At 35.7% G+C, this 22,408-nt stretch overlaps 1 protein-coding gene across 1 annotated transcript in view; it reads left to right on the top strand.

Moving 5' to 3' along the window:
- Positions 1 to 22,408, top strand: part of LOC107689415 (TGF-beta receptor type-1-like) — a 50,616-nt gene that overhangs the window by 20,646 nt on the left and 7,562 nt on the right. The window contains exons 2-8 of the mRNA XM_016487386.1: positions 6,593 to 6,841; positions 8,447 to 8,686; positions 9,369 to 9,599; positions 12,698 to 12,865; positions 13,258 to 13,414; positions 17,404 to 17,528; positions 18,930 to 19,060. Of these exons, the coding sequence (XP_016342872.1) occupies positions 6,593 to 6,841; positions 8,447 to 8,686; positions 9,369 to 9,599; positions 12,698 to 12,865; positions 13,258 to 13,414; positions 17,404 to 17,528; positions 18,930 to 19,060 (1,301 nt within the window). The remainder of the gene's footprint in view (positions 1 to 6,592; positions 6,842 to 8,446; positions 8,687 to 9,368; positions 9,600 to 12,697; positions 12,866 to 13,257; positions 13,415 to 17,403; positions 17,529 to 18,929; positions 19,061 to 22,408) is intronic.

Genomic DNA, 22,408 nt, shown 5'->3' with positions numbered 1-22,408 from the left:
ATCGTCCTCTTTTGGAAGGCCAAACAAAGTAGTTTCGCTTTCACAACGAAACACACAGCTCTTCACGACATGGCGGCGGCAACAATACTACAGCGAGAATAAAAGTTACGCCTTCTTTCTTTGCGTGAACATTTGGGCGGCGTTATGCAAATCTTCCCACATAGTGATGTAGACATATCTCTTTGGATTTGAGACTTTAGTCTTTGCAACTTTACAGATCTTCTTTATGCACCAAGAGCTTGTAACACTGCAAAGAGAAAGGAAAAATTGAAATCGCATCATATGACCCCTTTAACAAAGTTCACTTCCTTTTTCCACAGCACTGTGAATGTTTAATGGCATGTGTTTAATAAAGACATTGTTTGTGTGTTTTTAGCTTAAGCACATTGCATTTGTCTTGTGATTTTGATGAAGATGAGATGACATTTTATGACCAATTAATGCAGAAACCATTAATACTTTTTCTAAACACTGTAGCTTAGTGACAGAATTAGTTGTTTGTGTGGTAACTATCTGCTTCCAGTGAGTCCATAATAACACAAGCTTCAGTGCAGTAATAGGAGTCATTTCGACATCCTCCTGTTGCCCCAGAGACCACATTTATCATAATGGTGAACGTCATATGAAATACACCAATGAGGAACGTTCATTCTTATGTTCTCATAAATAAAACACAGCAGGAATCAAAGATGACACTAGCTGTTTATACAGTATACATCCTATGCAAAGATTTTACTATTTAACTGCATTTGTCCCAAGAGACAGTTGTTGTTTTTATCCAGCTCTGCCTCTGCTTTGTATCTACATGGGCTTTATTGCCCTGAGTTAAGGAACTTGTCAGTCATTTTAGAGGCATGAAAAACTGCATCAGGAGATAAAGCTGATGAAAGCAACAGTCTGTTGGGAAAGTGCACAATGGGAAGGGATGGATGTGATTTGTTTGAAGCCAATCTGTAAATGTAATGTAAGTTCTCTGCCTAACTTTGGACTGTTCTACCATCCTAACAGGAGATTAGATGTGGATAATGGATAGCTCACCACCCCAAAATAAAATTCTCTTATCATTTACTCACCCTCAGGTCCAAACAACATTAAACCCCACTGACTTTTACTGGATGGACAAAAAACAGACATTTTTCCACAAAAGTCATACTGGTTTGGAATGACATGAGGCTGAGTAAATGATGACAGGATTTTGTTTTTGGGTGAACTGTCCTTTTAATGGGTGAGTATCTTGATGCTTTCATTCAGGTCTTAACCATACACTGCTATTTGGTGAGATTTGTTTTTCAAATAATCTTCTGTGTTCCCCAAGGCTGTATTTATTTGTTAAACAAATACTGTAAAAACAGTAATATTATGAAATATTACTGCAATTTAAAATGACAGTTTTCTATGTTAATATATTTTAAAATTAGGGGTGGCAAAAATATCATAACCCGATTCACAATTTTATCACGATTCTTTGTCATGTTAGTTTTACTATTTTGCAAGTTGTCTGAGCAGTACAGCCAAGCTAATTTCCCTATTTTAAAAACGAATCCTTACAAGGTAACAAAATATAAAATACAAAACAATGGCAGATATTTTTAGCCAAAGTGGGCGAAGATAAAAATCTGTCATTATTTTATCATTGTTATTAAAAAATAAGAACAAAGATACACATTACAAATACACATAATATACACATAAAACAAACAGTGCTTTATTTTTCAGGTACAGTAGGTGTATTTAGCAGTAGCATTCAAGAAACTGAATGAACAAATATAAAAATAAAACACTATATACACTTCACCTTATAAATTATACATTGATTCATATTAAAGCAACTGTATTAAAGGGGTCATATGATGCGATTTCAAGTTTTCCTTTCTCTTTGGAGTGTTACAAGCTGATTGTGCATAGATAAGATCCCTGAAGTTGCAAAGACTAAAGTCTCAAAACCAAAGAGATATTCTTTATCAAAGTTAAGACTCTGCCACGCCCCCCTAAAACGGCTCGTTCTAACACGCCCCCACATATCTACCTCACTATGTGGAAATATTTGCATAATGCTGCCCAAATGTGCACGCAAAGAAAGAAGGCGTGGTTTCAGTAACCGCAGTTAGTGTTGAAGCAGCATGTCAGGGAGACGCTGTGTGTTTCTAGAAAGACTGGGGGACTAGCAATTGTTTGATTACCCACTTCTTTTGTGTTCAGCACAAGAAAGAAATGAATACAGGTTTGGGACAACATGAGAGTGAGTAAATAATGACAGAATTTAAATTTTTGGGTGAACTATCCCGTTAATGACAAGCGGCAGCATGTTTAGTACTGTTGCTTTAAGAGCTGCACGCATCTAATATACAGGCACACATCCGTTTTTCTCTTTTTACTTTCACTTTAGACTTAACCAACTGTTTATATGTAAACCTTGTGTGTTTTTGACAGTATTAGTGCAATCAGACGCGAAAGATAACTTAGTCCAGTAATCAGGTGCTGTTTGACAAGAAACTGGGATTTTTGTAATTTATTTCTGGAAAGAACAGCATTTATTTGAAACAGAAAGGTTTAGTTTGTTGGAATACTGTATTCTCCTTGAAATAATTTGAGTTGTTTTCCCCTAAGGAAAACAGGTTTACTGCATCTCTCAGCTTATTTCAATTCCAAGTTGTAGGCATCTGAATTCTCAAACTGGTTTAATTGAGGCCTGTGGCTGCTTGAGGTTTGGCCACTGCTGTCTCTGCAGGTTTGTGTCCTTGCATCTCCGCAGCACTAGGCTTCAGACAGCGTTTGGGATGGCTCAGCCTGTCTAGGAGCTTTGAGTTAGGAGCTGTCCTCCTCTTCCTGTGTAACCAGGTTAACAGGACATACTCCATGATTTGAACTGGTGTTGTTGAGTTTAGGTCTTTTTAACAGTTTGACAATATTGTGTAGCCAACAGAGTAGAACATAGGTCTTCTTCAACCCTGCTCCTAGGGACCCACTATCCTGCAATGTTTATTTCCAACCTGCTTCAGCGCACATGGGGCCTGTACCATGAAGCCGGATTAGCTGGCTAGCCAGGTAAGTTTTAGTTTAGTTTGCACCAGTCCTGGGTTTTAGGTACCATGAAAGTGACTTGGCTTTTAGCTGCGTTCATTGCCATAGTAACTTACACTCCGCAGCTAAACTGCTCCAGGGCAGGTTACGTTCTGGGTAAGAAATCTCGGTTACACTTTATTTTAAAGTGTCCTTGCAGTGTAATTATACATTTAAGTACTGAGTTATATTAATTGACTACATGTACTTACTATATGGTTAGGGTTAGGATTAGGGTTACTTGCATGTAATTATACATAATTCACTGTTATTATAATAATAAGTACATGTAACGTGTAACAAGGACACCTTAAAATAAAGTGTTAGCGACATTTCAAACGGAAATTGGACCAATCAGATGTGAGCAAAGTGACACATAACATAAACTGCCAATGAAAAATTCTTCTGAACATTCATTAATCTTAGGTATTCCAATATTTAATAACACGTTGTTAAAATCGAAAGTTGCAACTGTGTTATTTAATGAGCTAACATGATCTAAGACTTGTATTTTTTAAACAAAGATTAATAACTTCTTTAGCAAATGTAGCTATTGCTCATTGTGAATGTTAATGCATTAACATTAATGAGGTCTTATTGTAAAGTGATACCTATTGGTCTTTATAGTTCTTTTGCACTTTAATCTGTGTAAAACTTTTAACTTTATACATTTTTCTGTATTGCTTTATTGCATTTAAATGTTCAGTTATTTTTGTTATAAGAAAAAAGTTATTAAACCTGTTATACTGTATTATGACAGCACTTTTTTTTTTGAACTAAATTTCAACATCGTGATAATACCGTATACCGTGATAAAAGCATTAGCAATTAATCGCAACATGAAAATTTGATACCGGCATATCCCTAGTCACTACATAGTAAAAAAATAAATAAATAAATAAAATACAACAAAATTGTCTGGCCTTAATGATAATTACTTTATTTTATATGAGTTTGATATATGATTTATATAATTATTATATGATTTATATAATTCATTACACACAAGCAATTTTAGTTTAACAATTATTATAAACTAAAGCATTTATTTTAAATAAATATTAATATATACAGATCATATATTATGTAAATAAACTGTAGAATCAATAGATAATGCTTTCAAATTTACTACATGTAACCTTCGAGTCTCTATCGCTATATAATATCATCTATATAGCCTAAACTAACTTCACAAGTTTCATTTGTGACTGCACTGATAGAGCAAGATAATTTCTTTTATTTGTCATCTTTCATGGACAAGTACTTTCTTCAGTGTAAATGTGTTTAAATTACTCATATTCTTCAATCTCTTAACCTTTAGCAAAAGAGTTTTGAATCTCGCTGGGTCTCTGCAAGAAGTGAATCACACTTGCTCTGTGTTGCAAGGCATGTGATTGGCTGTTCATCACTGATGTCACACATTCATGTGCATGCACTCCACAAACTCAGGATCAAAGGCTGAGTTCACAAAGAAAGTTGATGATCAACATCATGGTACCAACCAAGCTGGATTGGAGTTAGGAATGCACAATATTATCGGACCGATATCAGAATCGGCCGATAATGGCTTTAAATGTAAATATTGGCATCGGCCCGATATGAAAAATTATGCCGATATGTCTTGCTGATAAGAGGAATAAGTTAACTCACATGTGCTCAGGGTCTGCTTGCGATTAGATCATGTCAGCAGTGTGGCTCATTCTTGAAGCAAAGTTTTGCCTGAATGATTATTAAATTCACTGTTTTGGATCGCTGCATTTACACTGAGAAAGCATGTACAGAATGACGCGTTCGTGTGTGATAGTGTAAACAGTGCAGCGGCAGCAGTGACAGCCTCACCCGGGTCCTAACGCCCGTTCGGTAAGGAGTTTAATCTGTAGGGGGCACTGTTAGCCAACTTCTAATAAAATTAAAAGTAAAATAGCCTACACAAATAACATTTAGACTGTGTTTCTGATTAAATAAATAAAGTAGTAATTGATGTCATAAAATAATGAGTATGTTTTGATTTAAAGGTCAGAAGCTATAGCTTACATGAACAAAAAGAAATCACAAACATGACACTTGTAAATTTAATAATTTTATATATACTGATTTATTCATTAATGTGTAATATGTTTTATTTTTTAAACAAATCATAAGCTCTAAAAGATTTTCAGAATTTTTACAACTCTTTGCTTTAGACCATCTACAAATGTTAAATTGTAAAATAAAATGTTAGGGGTAACACTGCATCTTTCTGGGGGGAAAAAATGCAGCGACTGATATATATAGTTTATTTATAGTAATTTTCAAAGCTTCAATGTACTGTCAAAAAATCGTCATTATTGTTTATTTAATTCTAACAAATAAGTTCTTGTTAAAAACTAACCAAAATAAAAAATATTTCTGCACAGGAGAGACTTGGTGTTGTTTCCAAACAAAAGGAAATATATCGGTATCGGCCAAAATAAGTTGAAAAATATCGGCATATCGGATATCGGCAAAACTCCAATATCGTGCATTCCTAATTGGGGTGGTTTGGTTTTGTCATCTCGAAACTAATCCTGTAACTCTGAATTTGTTCAACTACCATCATGGTACAGGCCCATGGCCTGTGACTTTACAAGTGATCCTGAAGACCTTGATTAGCTGGTTCAGATGTGTTTGATTAGGGTTGGAGCTGAACTCTGCAGGACAGTGGGTCCCCAGGAGCAGGGTTGAAGGAGCTACCTATGGAGTAGAACAAAGTGTCTTCATTTAATACACTGTTAAATGTGTTTTCAAACTTTAGATGTGTAAGCTGGACCATTAGCAATTCTGGATAACTGTTTTGTCTGTACTGATTTAGCTCTTTGTGTTCTTAGTTGATAATGGTAAAAACATCATTTGTTGACAATGGCATGGCAGACTGAAAAACTGCAGTTGGCATGGTGTACTCTATTGACAACTATTTAGAACCACATTTTTCTATTTTTTATATTTATTATGCACAATGTTTTTTATGACCTTGTATTCAGATTGAAATGTAATGTTTTATTGGAATGACAAACAGTGTACTGTGTTATTGAAATATTAATTAAAAGACTACAGGAAATATCTGTACTTCAAAAGATTAATTTATCACAGTGTAACTGTTTGAGTGAATGAAGTGACCAAAGATGCTTGAAAAATTCAACTTCACTACCGTTCAAATGTTTGGGGTTGATAAGGCTTTTTTTTCAGTGTTTTTGAAATAAGTCCCTTATGCTCTCATGCTTAAGAACAGCATTTATTTGAAAGAGAAAACTTTTGCGACATTATAAATGATTAATTTAATGTGTCCTTAATGTGCTGAATAAAAGTATGTTTTTCTTTCAAAAATCTTTTTAATGGCAGTGTACATTTTAACCCTAAATTCTTTATGATGAAAATAAAAAGCTCACGTCGTCTGTGTTTTTATCATGTTATTGAATGGGAGAATCCGCTTAGGACACTTCCTATGCGATTTAACAAGCAGAATATCTAAATGTGTTCTAACCTATAGTCTCTTTCTCTCTCTTTTCTGAATCAGGATTGCTGTGTTATTGTGAGCGATGTGTAAATCGGACATGCAACACAACTGGCCTGTGTTTTGCGGTCATTACAAAGTCTGCCGGACAGATCGTGACTCAGGAGAGTGTGACTCAGGAGAGTCAGTGCATTCAGCAGGATGAACTTTACCCACCGGACAGGCCTTTCCAGTGCGCCCCCTCCAACAACGGAAAGCATCCATACTGCTGCAACACAGACATGTGCAACAGGAACCCAAAAGTCAGCCCAGGTGAGAGAATAATATGACCATGATGACCATTGAGTGGGCTTGTTTTGTCAAGATATTGTGTATCTATAACTTCATAAAAGTTTGTCGCAATACCCGAGTTCATATTTAGATTATATTGTGTGGTGCAATATAGTGCTTTTATAAGTGCATCCAAATCCCGTGATTCTTTGACGGTGTGTCACTTGATTGAGTCATTTTTTGTGGTGTCCTTGAGCTCACAGATGCAAGACACATTGTGTCAATACATTTCCATGTGGCTTTTGTATATGAAGGATGCGTTGCATCCTGCAGTAATCTGAAAACCTTGGAGTGCACACTGGCTCTTGCGTCACAGATAGGGACGTTTATTAATGAGTATATAGCTTTCATGGTCTCCACTTCACAATGATGCTAGAGACATAAGTGCTTGGCTCTTTCAAGCCAGCTTTGTTGCTTAATTTTTTCATCAGTTTGAACAGTATGTTTTGATTTTTTTTTTTAAAGTGATTTGAATCTTTGATGTAACCTGCAGTCAGGGGCGCCGCTATGGTTTCTGGGCCGCCTGAACAGCATGTTGACTCAGGCCCCCTTGGTAGAAATGATGTTCGTGATTTTGTATATGTATAAATTCACTTAAATTAAGCATAAAACTTTATTTTAGTTGTTTCATTTTTTTTATTTTACTTTTCTTTTATTTACAAGGTGCTCCAATCTGCCACAAGGTCTTTTAAACATAACCCAAAAAAAAAATCCCTTGCAATAGAAATAGGCTTGATGGGAGGTAAAAGAGTAGTGCACTTCACCAAATGTGTTTGTGTCACAGATCAAAACAATTAGTCAGTATAAATTGATTCAGCCACTTTTCACCACGGGAGCTCAAAAATTCTCACAAAAGAACTAACAACGGACAAATAACAAACATGAAATACATACCAACAGGAATAGCCTTCAACACAGTTTCACTCGCTGTGACCTTTTTAATATTAATAATAGATCATTTCAATAGTTTAACTAAAATGTCTTTGCATTGGTTCAAATTGAAATGCAGAGGAACAGTGACTAGCATTAGCGTGAGTGGCTGAACAAAAACAGATGCTTGAAGTTTATGCTTGGATAACTACACTCCTGCTACTCCACTACAGTTTTTAAAGTGAAAAGAATGACTTTCAAAGTCTCAATATCCCGTGGTGCTTATTATTTAGCAAGTTTGGTTGTGTATTTATTTATTTTATTTTTTCAGTGTGACCAAGTCTCTAGTGTGAGTACTATCTTTTATTACAAGTTAGTTCTTTTGTTGTATGAGTGTGTTTACAGCAGTGGATCTCTACATTTTTGACTCTAAAGCCCCCCTTTGTCTCATACAATATTTGAAGGCCCTTCTATCTTGATGTACATCTGATACTTCTGTTTTCTTAAAAACTAAAATATGATGTCAGTTTAATGTTGCACATCTTATTTCTTATTCTTTTTAGTTGTTTTTTTCTGAATTTTAATCAATATAACTATATTTAAACAAATTTAACATTAAACCTAAGTTTTCTGAGGCCCCCTAGTGGGCCCCAACCCCCTGATTGGGAACCACTGGTTTACAGCCTAAAGCATGTGCTTTGCTTCTTGCTGTTTCAGAGTTGCCTGACACTGAACTCCAGACACTGAGTCCCGTAGCTTTGGCCGCAGTGATTGCTGTCCCCATCTGCGTGCTGAGCTTCGTGCTGGTGCTGATCTTCTACATGTGCCATAATCGCTCTATAATCCACCAACGTGTGCCAAGTGAGGAAGACCCCACTATGGACCACCCGTTCCTTGCTGACGGCACCAAGCTGAAGGACCTTATCTATGACATGACCACTTCTGGATCTGGCTCAGGTATTTAACAGATCATACTACTTACTATTAGCTTATTGTTTCCCTTTTCTGCTTTCAAAGAATCAAGTTGAACCATTTTTTATGCCTCTTATTATGCAAAGATTCTCATCAAATCATCTAATTCCCTTTCATTTTTATGTATTTGCTGGTTGTTTTTCTTGTAATACCCATCATAAACCCCAAAGTACGCTCAAGCCAATTTCATTCCCTTTGTTTTCAGAGCCCCTTGGGAGCAACTGAGTATGTGTAAACTTGACAGTTTAATGCTTTCCTTGTGTTATGAGCCTCAAGCAAAGCTGGAATCACTGCAGGCTATATCTTTAGTCCAGAAGCTGTCATTGCGTTTTGTCCAAGCCAAGAAACACTGTATATTTGGCAGTGCCTCAGATTAAATATTTGTTTTTTAGCTCCTGGATGACTGTCATGATCTCAAATCAAACATTGTGCATAGTATACATACGTCGAGGGTTCAATGTTTGGCTGGTTTTCATGGCTGTGTTTGCATGGCTCCCCTGCTGGCAGATGCCGTAATTACACCATTATGAGGCCAGAGAGCATCTTTCTATATAGACAGTAGACATTGCTGTGTATTCTGACAAAATTGAATTTCCAAGCAACATATGAAGTATGATTTGTAAGCCTGAAATGGAGTTTCCCTGACTGCTTTTCTTGTCTTCTATAGGCTTGCCACTGCTAGTGCAGAGGACTATTGCCAGGACTATCATCCTCCAGGAGAGCATAGGGAAGGGTCGTTTTGGAGAGGTGTGGAGGGGCCGCTGGCGTGGCGAGGAGGTGGCAGTAAAGATCTTCTCCTCCAGAGAGGAGCGTTCTTGGTTCCGTGAGGCAGAGATCTACCAGACTGTCATGCTTCGTCATGAGAACATCCTGGGCTTTATTGCTGCAGACAACAAAGGTCAGACAACAATGAAAGCAGTTCAGTGCCATTAAGTTTGATCGAACTTCATTTGCTTTCCAGCGTACGTGTGTTTATGTGGGTAGTGTTTCACATTTCTGTTTGTGATGTCATCAGTCAATTCTACTGTATATTCAGTATTTTACAGTCAGGGTTCTAAAGGGATATCGGGGAATTTTAAAATGTTGTGATTTCCAGGCCTGGAAAAGTTGTGGAAATAATCATGGAAAAATTTCTGTACAATTATCTGTAAAAAGTTTTGTAAGCAAAGTTTTCAATTATTATTAATATCTTTATTTAAGTAAGTTTTCTAGGTAATTTTTAAGAAATATTTGATTTCTGCACTGCTCTAAAATATTTACTTGATTAGATTTTGCTTTTTGTGAATTCTTGTGTAGAGTAGAACTTCACAAGCCAGTGCAGTAACATCAGTCTTTCAGTTGAAGGCAGCCTGTATTATTCATTGTGATAATTGAAAGCCAAATCATCTATTAAGCCACATTCAATTTTTTTTTCTTCTTTTTGAAAACTTTCGCACACTGTTTAAAAATATAAACCACAAGGATTTGTTATGTGAGAATTCACCCCAGTGATCTTAATAAAAGTATTTGTTAAAATCCCTTACCAGTTATTAGAAAAAGTCACTGAAATGTATCGGTCAAATGGACTAGGAACCCTGTACATTAGTGATAGACTACCTGCTTAACCAATTAAAGGGATAGTTCACCCAAAAAGGAAAATTTTGTCAACATTTATCACCCTCAAGTTGTTCCAAACCTGTATGAGTTTAGAACAAAAGAAAAAACAGTTTGGGAACCAAACGGTTGACGGTACCCATTGACTTGCATAGTATGGAAAAAAAATACAATGGTAGTCAGTGGCTAGCGTCAGCTGTTTGGTTCCCAACATTCTTTAAAATAGCTTCTTTTGTGTTCAACAGAAGAAAGAAATTCATACAGGATTGGAAGGACATGAGGGTGAGCAAATGATGAAAGATTACCTTTTTGGGTGAACTGTCTTTTTATCAGTGGTAGTTGTGTCCAATCACAAACCTTCTGATAGTTTTGTCAATAGATAATAAGCACTGTTTTCAATTGCTTTTGGCTGTTTTTAGTAAATATTCTGTTAAAAAAAAAGGTTTAATTATTTTTACAGTTTACAGCATTAAAGTTTTCCGTCGCTACGACGGATTTCCGTCAATTGGAAAAAATGAAGGGAAAAGAAACATGTAGTGCGTTGTTGTTGTTGTTCTGCTGGCACACCACAAATCATCCCCACCACGGCTGCAGCTTCTCACTGACAACATAACGCCGCTCGCATCATTCACAGAAATTGGGTTATTAGCAGAGAACACAGAGCAGGACAGGACTTGAATTTCGGCGTGGGATTGCGGCTATTAATAATAATTCTACTCATTCCCGCAGGTTCCGTGCTTATAACGCGATGACAGATGACGGAACTTATCATTTGCATGTGCTTTTGAGTCTTGAGAACTCACTCGCGTGCTTTCATTTTCTGTACGCCCACAGATCGCGATAAGGGGAGTGACAGCTTTTAATAATTAAGGGAGTTTGCAAATGAAATATTGATTTAATACAACAGTTCAATAAAAAAGTACTGCCTGATTTTGCTCTATTTCATCAACGAAAATAGTTCCAAATAAAGTAACAGCTCAGCCGCTGCGCATCTCTAAAAGCAAACACAGCGGTGTTTCATTCATGATTAAAAGTGCGTTTTTGAACGAATCGAGTGACTCAGTGATTCATGATTACCCATACATAAAGACACTCACTTGCTTAATTCCTGAATGAATCAGCCATTCGAACGAATCAATTGAATGAATGATTCAGTGATAAAATCAGTGACTTGCCGCCAACTGCTGGCGGATTTAGTTTCATTTTTAGGATATAATTTTGGTTATTTAAATCATTTAATTTCTTAATATTTTTTATTAATACTAATGTCATATGATTGGCAACTTATTTGTCTTATTCTACTTCTTATTATATTGTTTTAAATAGAAATTTTAAAAAGCTTATAAACATACATTTTTGAATTTGACAGTTGAAAATGATGCCATTACAAAAAGTAAAAAGAAAATACACCTGTAAGTCACTTTAAGGAGTCAAATGTCACCTCGTATTAGGAAGGCTAATTTTTGATCAGAATTTGATTATTGATCAGAAGGTGCTCCTAAATGTTTTTAATGAGGAGGACAAGCGCTCCTAAAAAGAAAAGTAAGCGCACACCACAAATCATCCCCACCACGGCTGCAGCTTCTCACTGACAACATAACGCCGCTCGCATCATTCACAGAAATTGGGTTATTAGCAGAGAACACAGAGCAGGATAGTTAAAATAAATTCAATTCTGAGTGCACATGATTCTTGGGTGGGAAGGGGGCATGGTCCATGGGGAATAGTCCTGCCACCACAGCTGGAAAAAAATCCTAGAGGAAGCACCGCATACATTTTAATACAATTAGAAAAATGCATTTACAAAGGTAAAAAGAAAATGCCCCTGTAAATCTGTTTGAGTCAAATGTCACCTCGTATTAGAAAGGCTAATTTTTGATCAGAATTTTTTTATTATTGATTAGAAGTTGCTCCTACATTTTTTTAATCAGGAGGACAAGCGCTCCTAATTACAAGAAGAAAAACACTGCTCTTAAACTGGGGGTGTGACGGGTATGGCTGTGGAATGGGGTTTGGCCGAGGAAAAATTTTCAGTCAAAAGATATTTATTTTTTTGCTTTAACCCCTGTTTTTAACAGTTTTAGTTATGTCATTCACTTTAATTAAATTAAATCATATACACGTAAGAGACATCATCCGCCCTGCTTGGCTAATTTTGTCATTGGCATCATTTATTATAAACAATATCACTATTTCCAGTTACACTATTTTAGTGTGTCTTAGATTGTCAACAGTATTGAGCTCAATAGAGCCACTCATAATATTTTTGCTAGAAATGAAGCTTTAAAGTTGCTAGATGTAGATATATTTAGAAGTTTAACAGCCACGGTTCAGAATATGTTTACACTCTATTATCCCTCAAAGCGCAGAGCATTCAGTGGTGTCTCTCTCTGTGCATCTCAGATAACGGCACATGGACACAGCTGTGGTTGGTTTCTGATTACCATGAGCACGGCTCGCTCTTTGACTACCTGAACAGGTACACGGTCACAGTGGAGGGCATGATCAAGCTGTCTCTCTCCACCGCCAGTGGTCTGGCTCATCTGCATATGGAGATTGTGGGCACTCAGGGTGAGTCACAATACACAAATCACTTTTCTTTTATCCATCCTGAAACATAGCCGTATTTACATGAAAATGCCCACATTTTCATAGAAATATGCTGCTTTAAGCAGTGCAATACAAGTTTCCACAAAACATATTTGTGATGTTTTATATACAGTTATGTAGATGATTTTGTATTCAATGTGACATGACAGGAACAGAATCAAGCAACCAAATAAATGTCTTGCTGTTGAAAAAAAAAAACTCAATTAAGAAGAGAAGAGAGGATTTATTGATTGCTCCTGTTTCTGGTTTGGACAAGGTTTTAGACATTTTCCATCATTAATCAGAGGAGTAAGCTTTCAACAATTGATTTGAAGTCGTATTTCATACTGTACTGTGTCATGTCCAATCCTCAGGTAAGCCTGCAATTGCCCATCGTGATCTGAAATCCAAAAACATCTTAGTGAAGAAGAATGGTACCTGCTGCATCGCTGACCTTGGATTGGCCGTGCGGCATGACTCAGCCACAGACACCATTGATATTGCACCCAACCACAGAGTGGGCACTAAAAGGTCAGTAATTCATCACTCGGCCACATTCACAGTGACGTATGTCTAGTTCCAGTCGCAGACACGCGCTCTCCTACATTTGTATTCCAATGCACAGCGATACGGCTCATAACTGGAGTGTTTTCTTGAGCTGAGGGATCTGTGTGCCCGTAAATATTAGTGTTGTGAAACACCCAAAAATTCAAGCTTGTGTGAGACATGAAAAAGCTATGGGGGTCAGACGCAAATGTGAGCAGTTTCATAAGATAGCACTTAGCAGCTGTTTGTTGTCATTTAGTGACATAACGTCACTCTCACACCTATTTTCATAAGAGACATAACAAAAAAGAGGAAGTGACATAACAAGCTCTTTTTGACCCTTTGACCACACACTGTCAAACTGAAGCTGTTTTTTTGTTTGTTTGTTTTTTTAGCCTATTTAGGAAAAAACTACAGGAAATAGATAAAATAGGAAATTATATCATTGACATCCTGCCCATGAATGTTTGTCAAGATCAATAAGTCTCTTAAAATATTAGATAATTTGACCTTTATTATGACAGGGCAAGGTTAGTTCAGGTTGTGCAGCAATGATATTTATGAATTAGCAATTTATGACATTTGTTAAACAATGTATAAACTTCTTTAAATGTATTTAAAAGCTTTTTTTATACTTACTTATATTTAAAGTGTACCAAAAAAAAATATTTCCAGAGTCATTAAATTTAAACATTTCTTGAAAATGATGTAAAACTTTGAAACCAATATGAATACAAAGAGTATAACATTTTTGTAACTACATTGTTTTAAAGATATTTTTTCTTTTCTTTAAAGGGGTCATATGATGTTGCTAAAAAGAACATTATTTTGTGTATTTGGTGTAATGAAATGTGTTTATGCGGTTTAAGGTTCAAAAAACACATTCTTTTCCACATAATGTACATTATTGTTGCTCTTTATCCTAATGATTTTTGGCATAAAAGAAAAATCAATAATTTTGACCCATACAATGCATTTTTGGCTATTGCTACAATATACCCCAGCGACTTAAGACTGGTTTTGTGGTCCAGGGTCACATTTGTCATTGACCCATGATTGGTTGAGGATTTTCTTTTTTTTTTTGGACCAACTCTGTTGCGAGTGGAACCTCGCTTCTCGGGATCCCACAACAGGTTTTTTTTTTCTTGAGTTGACTCAGAGGGTGAGATGTGTGCTGTGAAGGACAGTGCTAGGGACGCCACTCCCCCTGTTGTCACCACAGGAGTGTGTCACATCGAATCTAGAGCGAGAGGCTCTCAGCGGTGCGCCCATTCTCTTCTGTGCCCCCTGGACACTAAGCACACACGCACACTTCCCCAGACTACTGCTAGGTGTGACAGGCTGTCACACACCGACACTCATATATTGCAGTATATAACACCCGCTACCATCTCCTGCTGTGATGGTTACTGAATGTGACTTTTGAATGTCAAAGTTCTCCCTCACAGCCTTCTGTCCCCCTAGGGCTCACTTGAGTGATGATGTCTCACTCCAGTCTTCTTGGTTTTCAAGGGAAAACCATGTTCTAGGCTGCTATGCAACCCACAAGACACCCTCATCAGCTGAACCTTTAAAGCTCCGCCTTAAACACATGACAGTGTAATCCTACCTTAGCAACTGTTGCTATCTGCCATATTGTCATCAGACAAGCTTTTTTCTTTTCTAATGCAAGTCTATGGAGGTCCTGTTTTAAATCCCATTTTGCATAAATTATCCAGAAGTACAGTAAAATGTTAAGCCTTAAAATAGTGAATCTGGGTATTTTTTATATCTTTAAATGAAAGTGTCACCCTTTGTTCTCAAATGAACATATATTAGTCCCACCAGGATTTTGTGTGACTTTTTATCAGATTTTTTGTGGCCCAAACTTGCTGAATTTGCTTCATTTTTTTTCTCAGACATTTCGTTGATATTTGCAGCTTTTTTGTGTATTTGTGTTGATTTTATTTTTTTTATTTTTTTATTTTTTTGTATTACTGAAATCAGTTGCTGTCCTATTAAATGCTAAGCCTACAGTGCATACTGTAGCTAATGCTACAGTATGCACTGTAGGTCGCAAATTAATTATTATTGGAGATTATTTAAAACATTTACATATTATAAATGGTACTGCCACAAATCTGAACTTTTTATTCCCTTTCAAAACACCTTTTCTTATATAACCTGACGAATGCTAAAGTCCGGTGCTCCGTACAGCCGGTCCATCCCATTTTGTGATGAGATTTATTGCATTACAATGGCAGGACGGTTGAATATGGATTTGATCTGTTTGTTTGTTCTCAGAATTATGGATTTTGATTAGCTAAAATTGCTTTTCCTCATCAGGTTTATGTATTTTTTATTTATTTGTTTTTTGGGGGTTTTTTTGCAGAAAAATTACATATGTGACCCTGGACCACAAAACCAGTCATAAGGGTCAATTTTTTTAAATTGAGATTTATACACCATCTCAAAGCTGAATAAATAAGATTTCCATTGATGTATGGTTTGTTATGATAGGACAATATTTGGCCGAGATATAACTATTTGAAAATCTGGAATCTGAGGGTGCAAAAAAAAAATCTAAATACTGAGAAAATCGCCTTTAAAGTTGTCTAAATGAAGTTCTTAGCAATGCATATTACTAATCAAAAATTAAGTTTTGATATATTTACGGTAGGAAATTTACAAAAAATCTTCATGGAACATGATCTTTACTTAATATCCTAATGATTTTGGGCATTAGAAAAATCGATAATTTTGACCCATACAATGTTTTTTTGGCTATTGCTACAAATATAACCCAACGACTTAAGACTGGTTTTGTGGTCCAGGGTCACATATATAAGGAAATTCATAAATAAATTCAAATAATGCAATAAATTAAATGTATTTATATGATTTAAATTTATATTTGCTCAGAGGTAAATTACTGTTAATAACGTTAATTCATTTACATATTAGGGTCAGTTAGGAACATTTCTGCTAACACTAATATTATCTCTTATAATCACTTTGTAATGAGATGTGTCTCTATTCATTTGACTAATACCTGATTTCCTTGATTAGGTTTCCCTGTTTCCACCGTTTTTAATCCTGTCTAATCACATAATTTCTTGAAGATAAACAACAGATAAAAATGCTTGGCAGTGTCATGCTTCATTCCAGCCCATGCAAGAGTAATTCTGAAAATTGTTGAACATTTTTTGAGCACACTTTACTGAAAATCACGCTCCTTAAAGAAAATGTATAGTTCATTCCTCTGGGGTGCTCTGTAAAGCTTGTCAAAACAAGCAACCTTTAACCAAAGGGGTTGAAATGGATGTTTTGATGTGTAAGGGGTGTAAATACTCATATAGAATGCGTTTAAGTTAATAGAGCATTAATAGAGCACTTCAGTTTGCCGGTGATCATCTTTAGCTCAGCGCATGCAGCTCAAACAGCAGCGCACAACATTAATAACTATGATTGAGACTGCCATATATATATATAACATTATAATGAGAACACTATTATAATAAAAGGCTGTGCATATATTAGTGCACAACATTTAATAACTATAATTGTTAATGTTGTATACATAACATTATAAAGAGAACATTACCATAATAAAATTTGGATTTATTTGCCATGTTTTAGCGTGTTGTTACGGGAAGAGCCAAAAGCGCATCCACAACAGGAGTTACACACTCTGACTAGCACGTAACCTAGTTCAAGATCACTTTTGTATTTGCATATTTTTGTACATATATAAGTTGTAATATTATGTTCATGTTGTATAAATATCTGATTCTCATATAGTCTAATTAACCCGCTAACAAAGCGCTTCAGTTTACTGGAATACTGAAAATTGTTACATTTTACCGAAAGTTATGCTCTTCACAGAAAATGTGTAGTTCATTCCTGTGGGTTGTTTTGTAAAGTTTGTCAAAATGAGCAACCGTGTAAAAGTGGTGTAAATAAGTGATTTCTAATGTCATCTGTCATGTTCACAGGTATATGGCCCCTGAGGTGCTGGATGACTCTATTAACATGAGGCACTTTGAGTCTTTTAAAAGGGCAGACATCTATGCCTTGGGTCTGGTGTTCTGGGAAATTGCTCGCAGGTGTTCTATTGGAGGTACTGTGATAAAAATTGTGATGACAATGACTGATTTATGTCCTTCAGTGTCTTATTTGTTTGTCTTCCTGCTTGTTGAGTTGCATAATGATGCCATTGATATGAGTGCATTGTTATATCTATGTATATTGCAACAGTGCAACTTAGGGATGCACGATATATCGGCCACCATATCAGTATTGGCTGATAAATGTTCATTTTTACTGTTATCGCTATCGACCCGATAAGAAAATTTGGCCAATATATTAAAGCCGATAAATAATGCACTATTTCCTTCAGAGACACTGCAGATGCGCACTGTTCACCATGATGGTTTTGAATTGCTTGAAATATGATTGGAATCATTTTGAAAAGGAAATTACAGTTAAGTGCAACATGTGCAGGGCAAGTCAGTCATATAGGCTACATAAAATAATAATGAGAACATGCACTGTAAAATAATCTTGTTTAAGTGCGTTGTTACGGGGAGAGCGCATTCACAATGGAGCTACACCTTCATAGCTACCACAGTTTAGTCTAATTAACCCGCTAACAAAGCGCTTCAGTTTACTGGTGTTCATTCAGCTCTTCAGCTACAGCGCATGCAGCTCAAACAGCAATGCTGCTATTTGAAACATTGGTATTAATTTAAGCTTTAAACTTTTTTTTTTTTTCAAAAACATTAGTTGCATTATTGATAATAACAGCACTTTTTTATCTTATATTCATCAACAATATGGTTTAATTAAAATAATTTCATTATTGTCCGTGCTGAAGCTATTCCGTTTTATTTATCCATGGCACGTGCATTTTGATTGTTTACACGTAAGTAACATTGTCCAGTGACTTGTTTGCATTAAGCATTGTTTTATTCATTTGTAAGGCAAATTTTTTTTTTTTTTGATAAAGAAAGTTGGTAATAGGAGTGTAAAATTTATTTTTAAAACTTACACTGCAGTTTAGACTAGGCTGCTGTACTGTATATTTCTGATTTATGTCGAAGTGTTTGGGACATGGCTTTTAATGGTGGGACTTTTTTGTAATCTCAAAAGTTATATAAAAATTTGGATTTGGATTTAACATATTGGTTATCGGCTTTCACATATAAAGAATTATCGGTATCGGCCAAAATGTTAATATCGGTGCATCCCTAGTGCAACTAGTTTAGTGATTCATGGTGGGGCCTGAAGTTTCAATTTTCAAACAATTGCATTAAAACATTGCAAATTATATTATCTGATTATTATAAAATTTATATAATTAATGTATAATATTTTACAATGTATTATAACTAATCCCATATTTCAGGCTTTTGGAGCTCACATTTGTGTTATTCAGTGTGTACAATATTCTTAGAAATTCTAATCTTTTATTGTAACAGCATAAATGAATATGTTCTTGTGGGCTAAATTTTCCATTCAGGCATCCATGAGGACTACCAGCTCCCCTACTATGACCTTGTACCGTCTGATCCGTCAATAGAAGACATGAAGCGGGTAGTGTGTGACCAAAAGCTTCGTGCCAACATCCCTAACAGGTGGCAGAGCTGCGAGGTGAGTGCTCTTTCAGGTTTATTTGTTTTTAGATGAACCATTCACCCAAAACTGCCCATTTTCATCTTTTTGATCTATGTTAAACTGCTTTTCCTCTCATTTCTTAAATCATTTGTTCTACGCTATCAGCGTAAGTGGAGGCACCACTCTTTTTTCACTTTATCTTGAAGTGCTTTTCACTGCTGTGAAAGGGAAGATTTGATTACATCCAATTTTCAGTCGTAAAAAGCCTCTAATCTAACTATGTGTCTGCAGAGCTATCACAGCTTGCCGATGTAAAAGACACATTTGATGATAGTGCTGCCCAATATTAAATGGCTGTTCTCTGATTTTCACATTTTGTAAGTGGTTTTTGGAGGGAAAGCAGATGCAGTGCTACAAACTTATTAGTTTAGACCTCAGCTGACATGCTGGATTAAATACTGGGACCCATGCTGTGAAAAAGTGGTTGGCCCCTGTCTGAGTTTCTGAATTTTTTCAAATCTTTACACTGAATACCATCAGATCTTCAACCAAAACCCCTCAGTGTTATTTTATTATTATTTGTATATTTTTTTATTGTTTTATTTTGAATTAGCATTTATTTTTATATTTTTAGTTTTCATTTTAATTTGTTTTTAGCTTTAATTTGTTTTTATTTCAGATTTGTTTTAGTCATTTTAGCACTTCAGCTTAAACTAATTCATTTCAATTGGTTGCTAAGGCTATATTTCTCATTTTCATTAAGTTTTTCATCTAATACTTATTTTGTTTCAGTTTTATTTCAGTTAATGAAAACAATTTTATAATTCTATTCAGTTTAATTAGATATTCTATTCAATTATATATAATTTAAATATTCTATTTAGTATAATTAAATTCAGTGAAACACTTCCTGTAGTTAATGCTTCACACATATATTGTTGTGTACTTTTGACCATTTAGGTCTTTAAGTTTCTGCACAGGAAGCTCCTGGGGAACAGTCATGACCCACATGTAGACTGCATTTTACGACAGTCACTTTACATGGTTTGACTGATTCTGACATTAAGTTTAGGCTTTTAAGGAGTGGTGAAAGCGCAACGCTATAAAGTAAAGGAACTACATGCGGCACAATGATCGTTTAGCTTGATTAGCACATTTTCATAATTGTTGGAAGCCAAAATCTAAACTGAAACTAAAATTTGATTCATTGCACAGCCCTAATATTTATACTTCATTCACTGCTTCTAGTATTTATATTTTATTTTAACTTTATTTCAATTTAAAAAAAATAATTGTTAGTTTCTGTTTTATTAACGATAACAGCATGTGTGAATATGTATCTTTAATTAGATTAGAACCAATCGGTAAATAAACTGATGTAAATCTCAAAATGTTCATCATTATAACGATTTCCAGTTCATTTTGAATGTAAAAATGACTCTCAGTTCAGTGAAGGAGTCAGCTGTAAACTCAGTAAGGGCTCTGAACGATTCACAATGAGTCTGATTCAAACCGCTAACTCATAAGCAAATTCGAGGACTGTTTTGTGAATCTTTTTGACTGATTCATTGCACAGCCCTACTGTAAGCTCACGTTAAATTGTTTTTCAAATACTTCACCACACATGAAAGACACATGATATAATCTGGCCAGTCAGCGCAGCCATCCAGTTGGCAGTTATTGCTGTATTTTTAACATTATTATAAGGGTATAAAGCAGGGCTATTCAATTGGCGGCCCCTGGGCCCAATCCGGCCCGCCAATCATCTTCATGTGGCCCGAGGGAAGAGTTCACACAGGTCACACATACGCCTTGAATTGTTTTTGCACTAATTAGTTTGTCCACAAGGTGGCAACACTGGCCCAGGCCGTTGTTTCTCAGCCAAAAAAGAAAAGGAATAGACACAACAACAACAATCTACCGGAGACTGCGACGTCATTAGACAGCAGTGTTGGCAAGCGCTTGTATGAGTGGGTTATCAAGCATTCACCGTGAGATACACGCATTTCAACCAGTTCACACACTCACATGCCACACCTTGTATTTCTCACACTGAGAAGTAAGGGATAACATGCCCCGCTATATACAATTAATGGACAATTTCTCGAGTTAAATGCCTCGAGTTAAATGCCACCTACCTGCCAATCAGAAATGAGAATGTTGTTGTTTCTTCGTAAATTACATGATCCCGCTGTGCTGCAAGCACGTTCGTTACTAGGCAACATGGATGCGCACACACACGGAGTGAGTTGGAAGAGTTGGAACAGCAAGATCTGATGAATGCTGTAAACCCTTCATTTTTTTTTAGCATTTTGATTTTACGATTCCTGGACGAAATTGCTTGCCTGTGATCAAAGATAGTGAGAGCTGATGTTGGGGAATATAGCCAAAAGAAATTATTATTGATACAGTCAAAAACTCTCCAACTGCTTTGCAACCAAAAGCTTTAACTTCGCTTTGGCTACCTGAAACTAAGAAAACTACTAGAAATGTTATAACAATTGGTAAATCTGATTAAAGACAGACAAATTCATCCAAATGTAAATTTGTACATTTAAAAAAATACAAATGTATCAAAAATAAAAAGAAATTTGGCCACAAACGAGCCAACTGAACAGCAGTGCTCAATGTACATACTGTACACATTAGGGATGTAATGATTCACTCAACTCACGATTCGATTCGATCCATGATTTTGATTTCACGATTCGATTCAATTCACGATTTATTTAATTTTTTTTAACAAAATGAGATTTAAGACAAATTATAAATTAAATGTGTCCTTTTATTATTGCTTGGACAAAATGCTGCACATTTCTTTGTGAAATTGAAATATAATACTATAATAACATACTAATATAGCAGTTGCATATTACTGCTCTTTTGTTGGTTTTGATTGCTTCTATTGTCCTCATTTGTAAGTCACGTTGGATAAAACCGTCTGCTAAATAACAATTTAAATATAATGTAAATGTAACTAACAAAACTACATTGAAATTTTAAAACAAGCCCCAAATCAAATAAATAAGTAACACAAATAAAATAAATCTCTTCATATAAACAAAATAAGGCTTTGTCTGTGTTCTTTCCATTTAAAATTAGAGGCAACCACTGCATTTTAATCCTGATCCAAAGATGCTGCATACATGCAACATGAGCCATTTTTAATCTAAATTAGATTGTATAATTTCGAAATCTGAAGCAAAAACAGAATGTTCTGACTTCAGTTTTGTGAAACTATACATAAAAATATCTGCATGAAACGGCAGACGAGCTGAATGAGCCGCAGATTCACTCTCTGCCAGCAGGTGGCGCTTAAAGCTTTTATTTGGTTTCCGCTGTAAACAAAGCAGCGCTGCACTTAGGACCTTTAATATGCATTAT

Source organism: Sinocyclocheilus anshuiensis, unplaced genomic scaffold (genome assembly GCF_001515605.1).
Source record: "Sinocyclocheilus anshuiensis isolate Anshui unplaced genomic scaffold, SAMN03320099.WGS_v1.1 scaffold1291, whole genome shotgun sequence".
Lineage (NCBI taxonomy): Eukaryota > Metazoa > Chordata > Actinopteri > Cypriniformes > Cyprinidae > Sinocyclocheilus > Sinocyclocheilus anshuiensis.
Note: the sequence above shows the minus strand (reverse complement) of the source record. Positions and strands in the feature narration are given on the sequence as shown.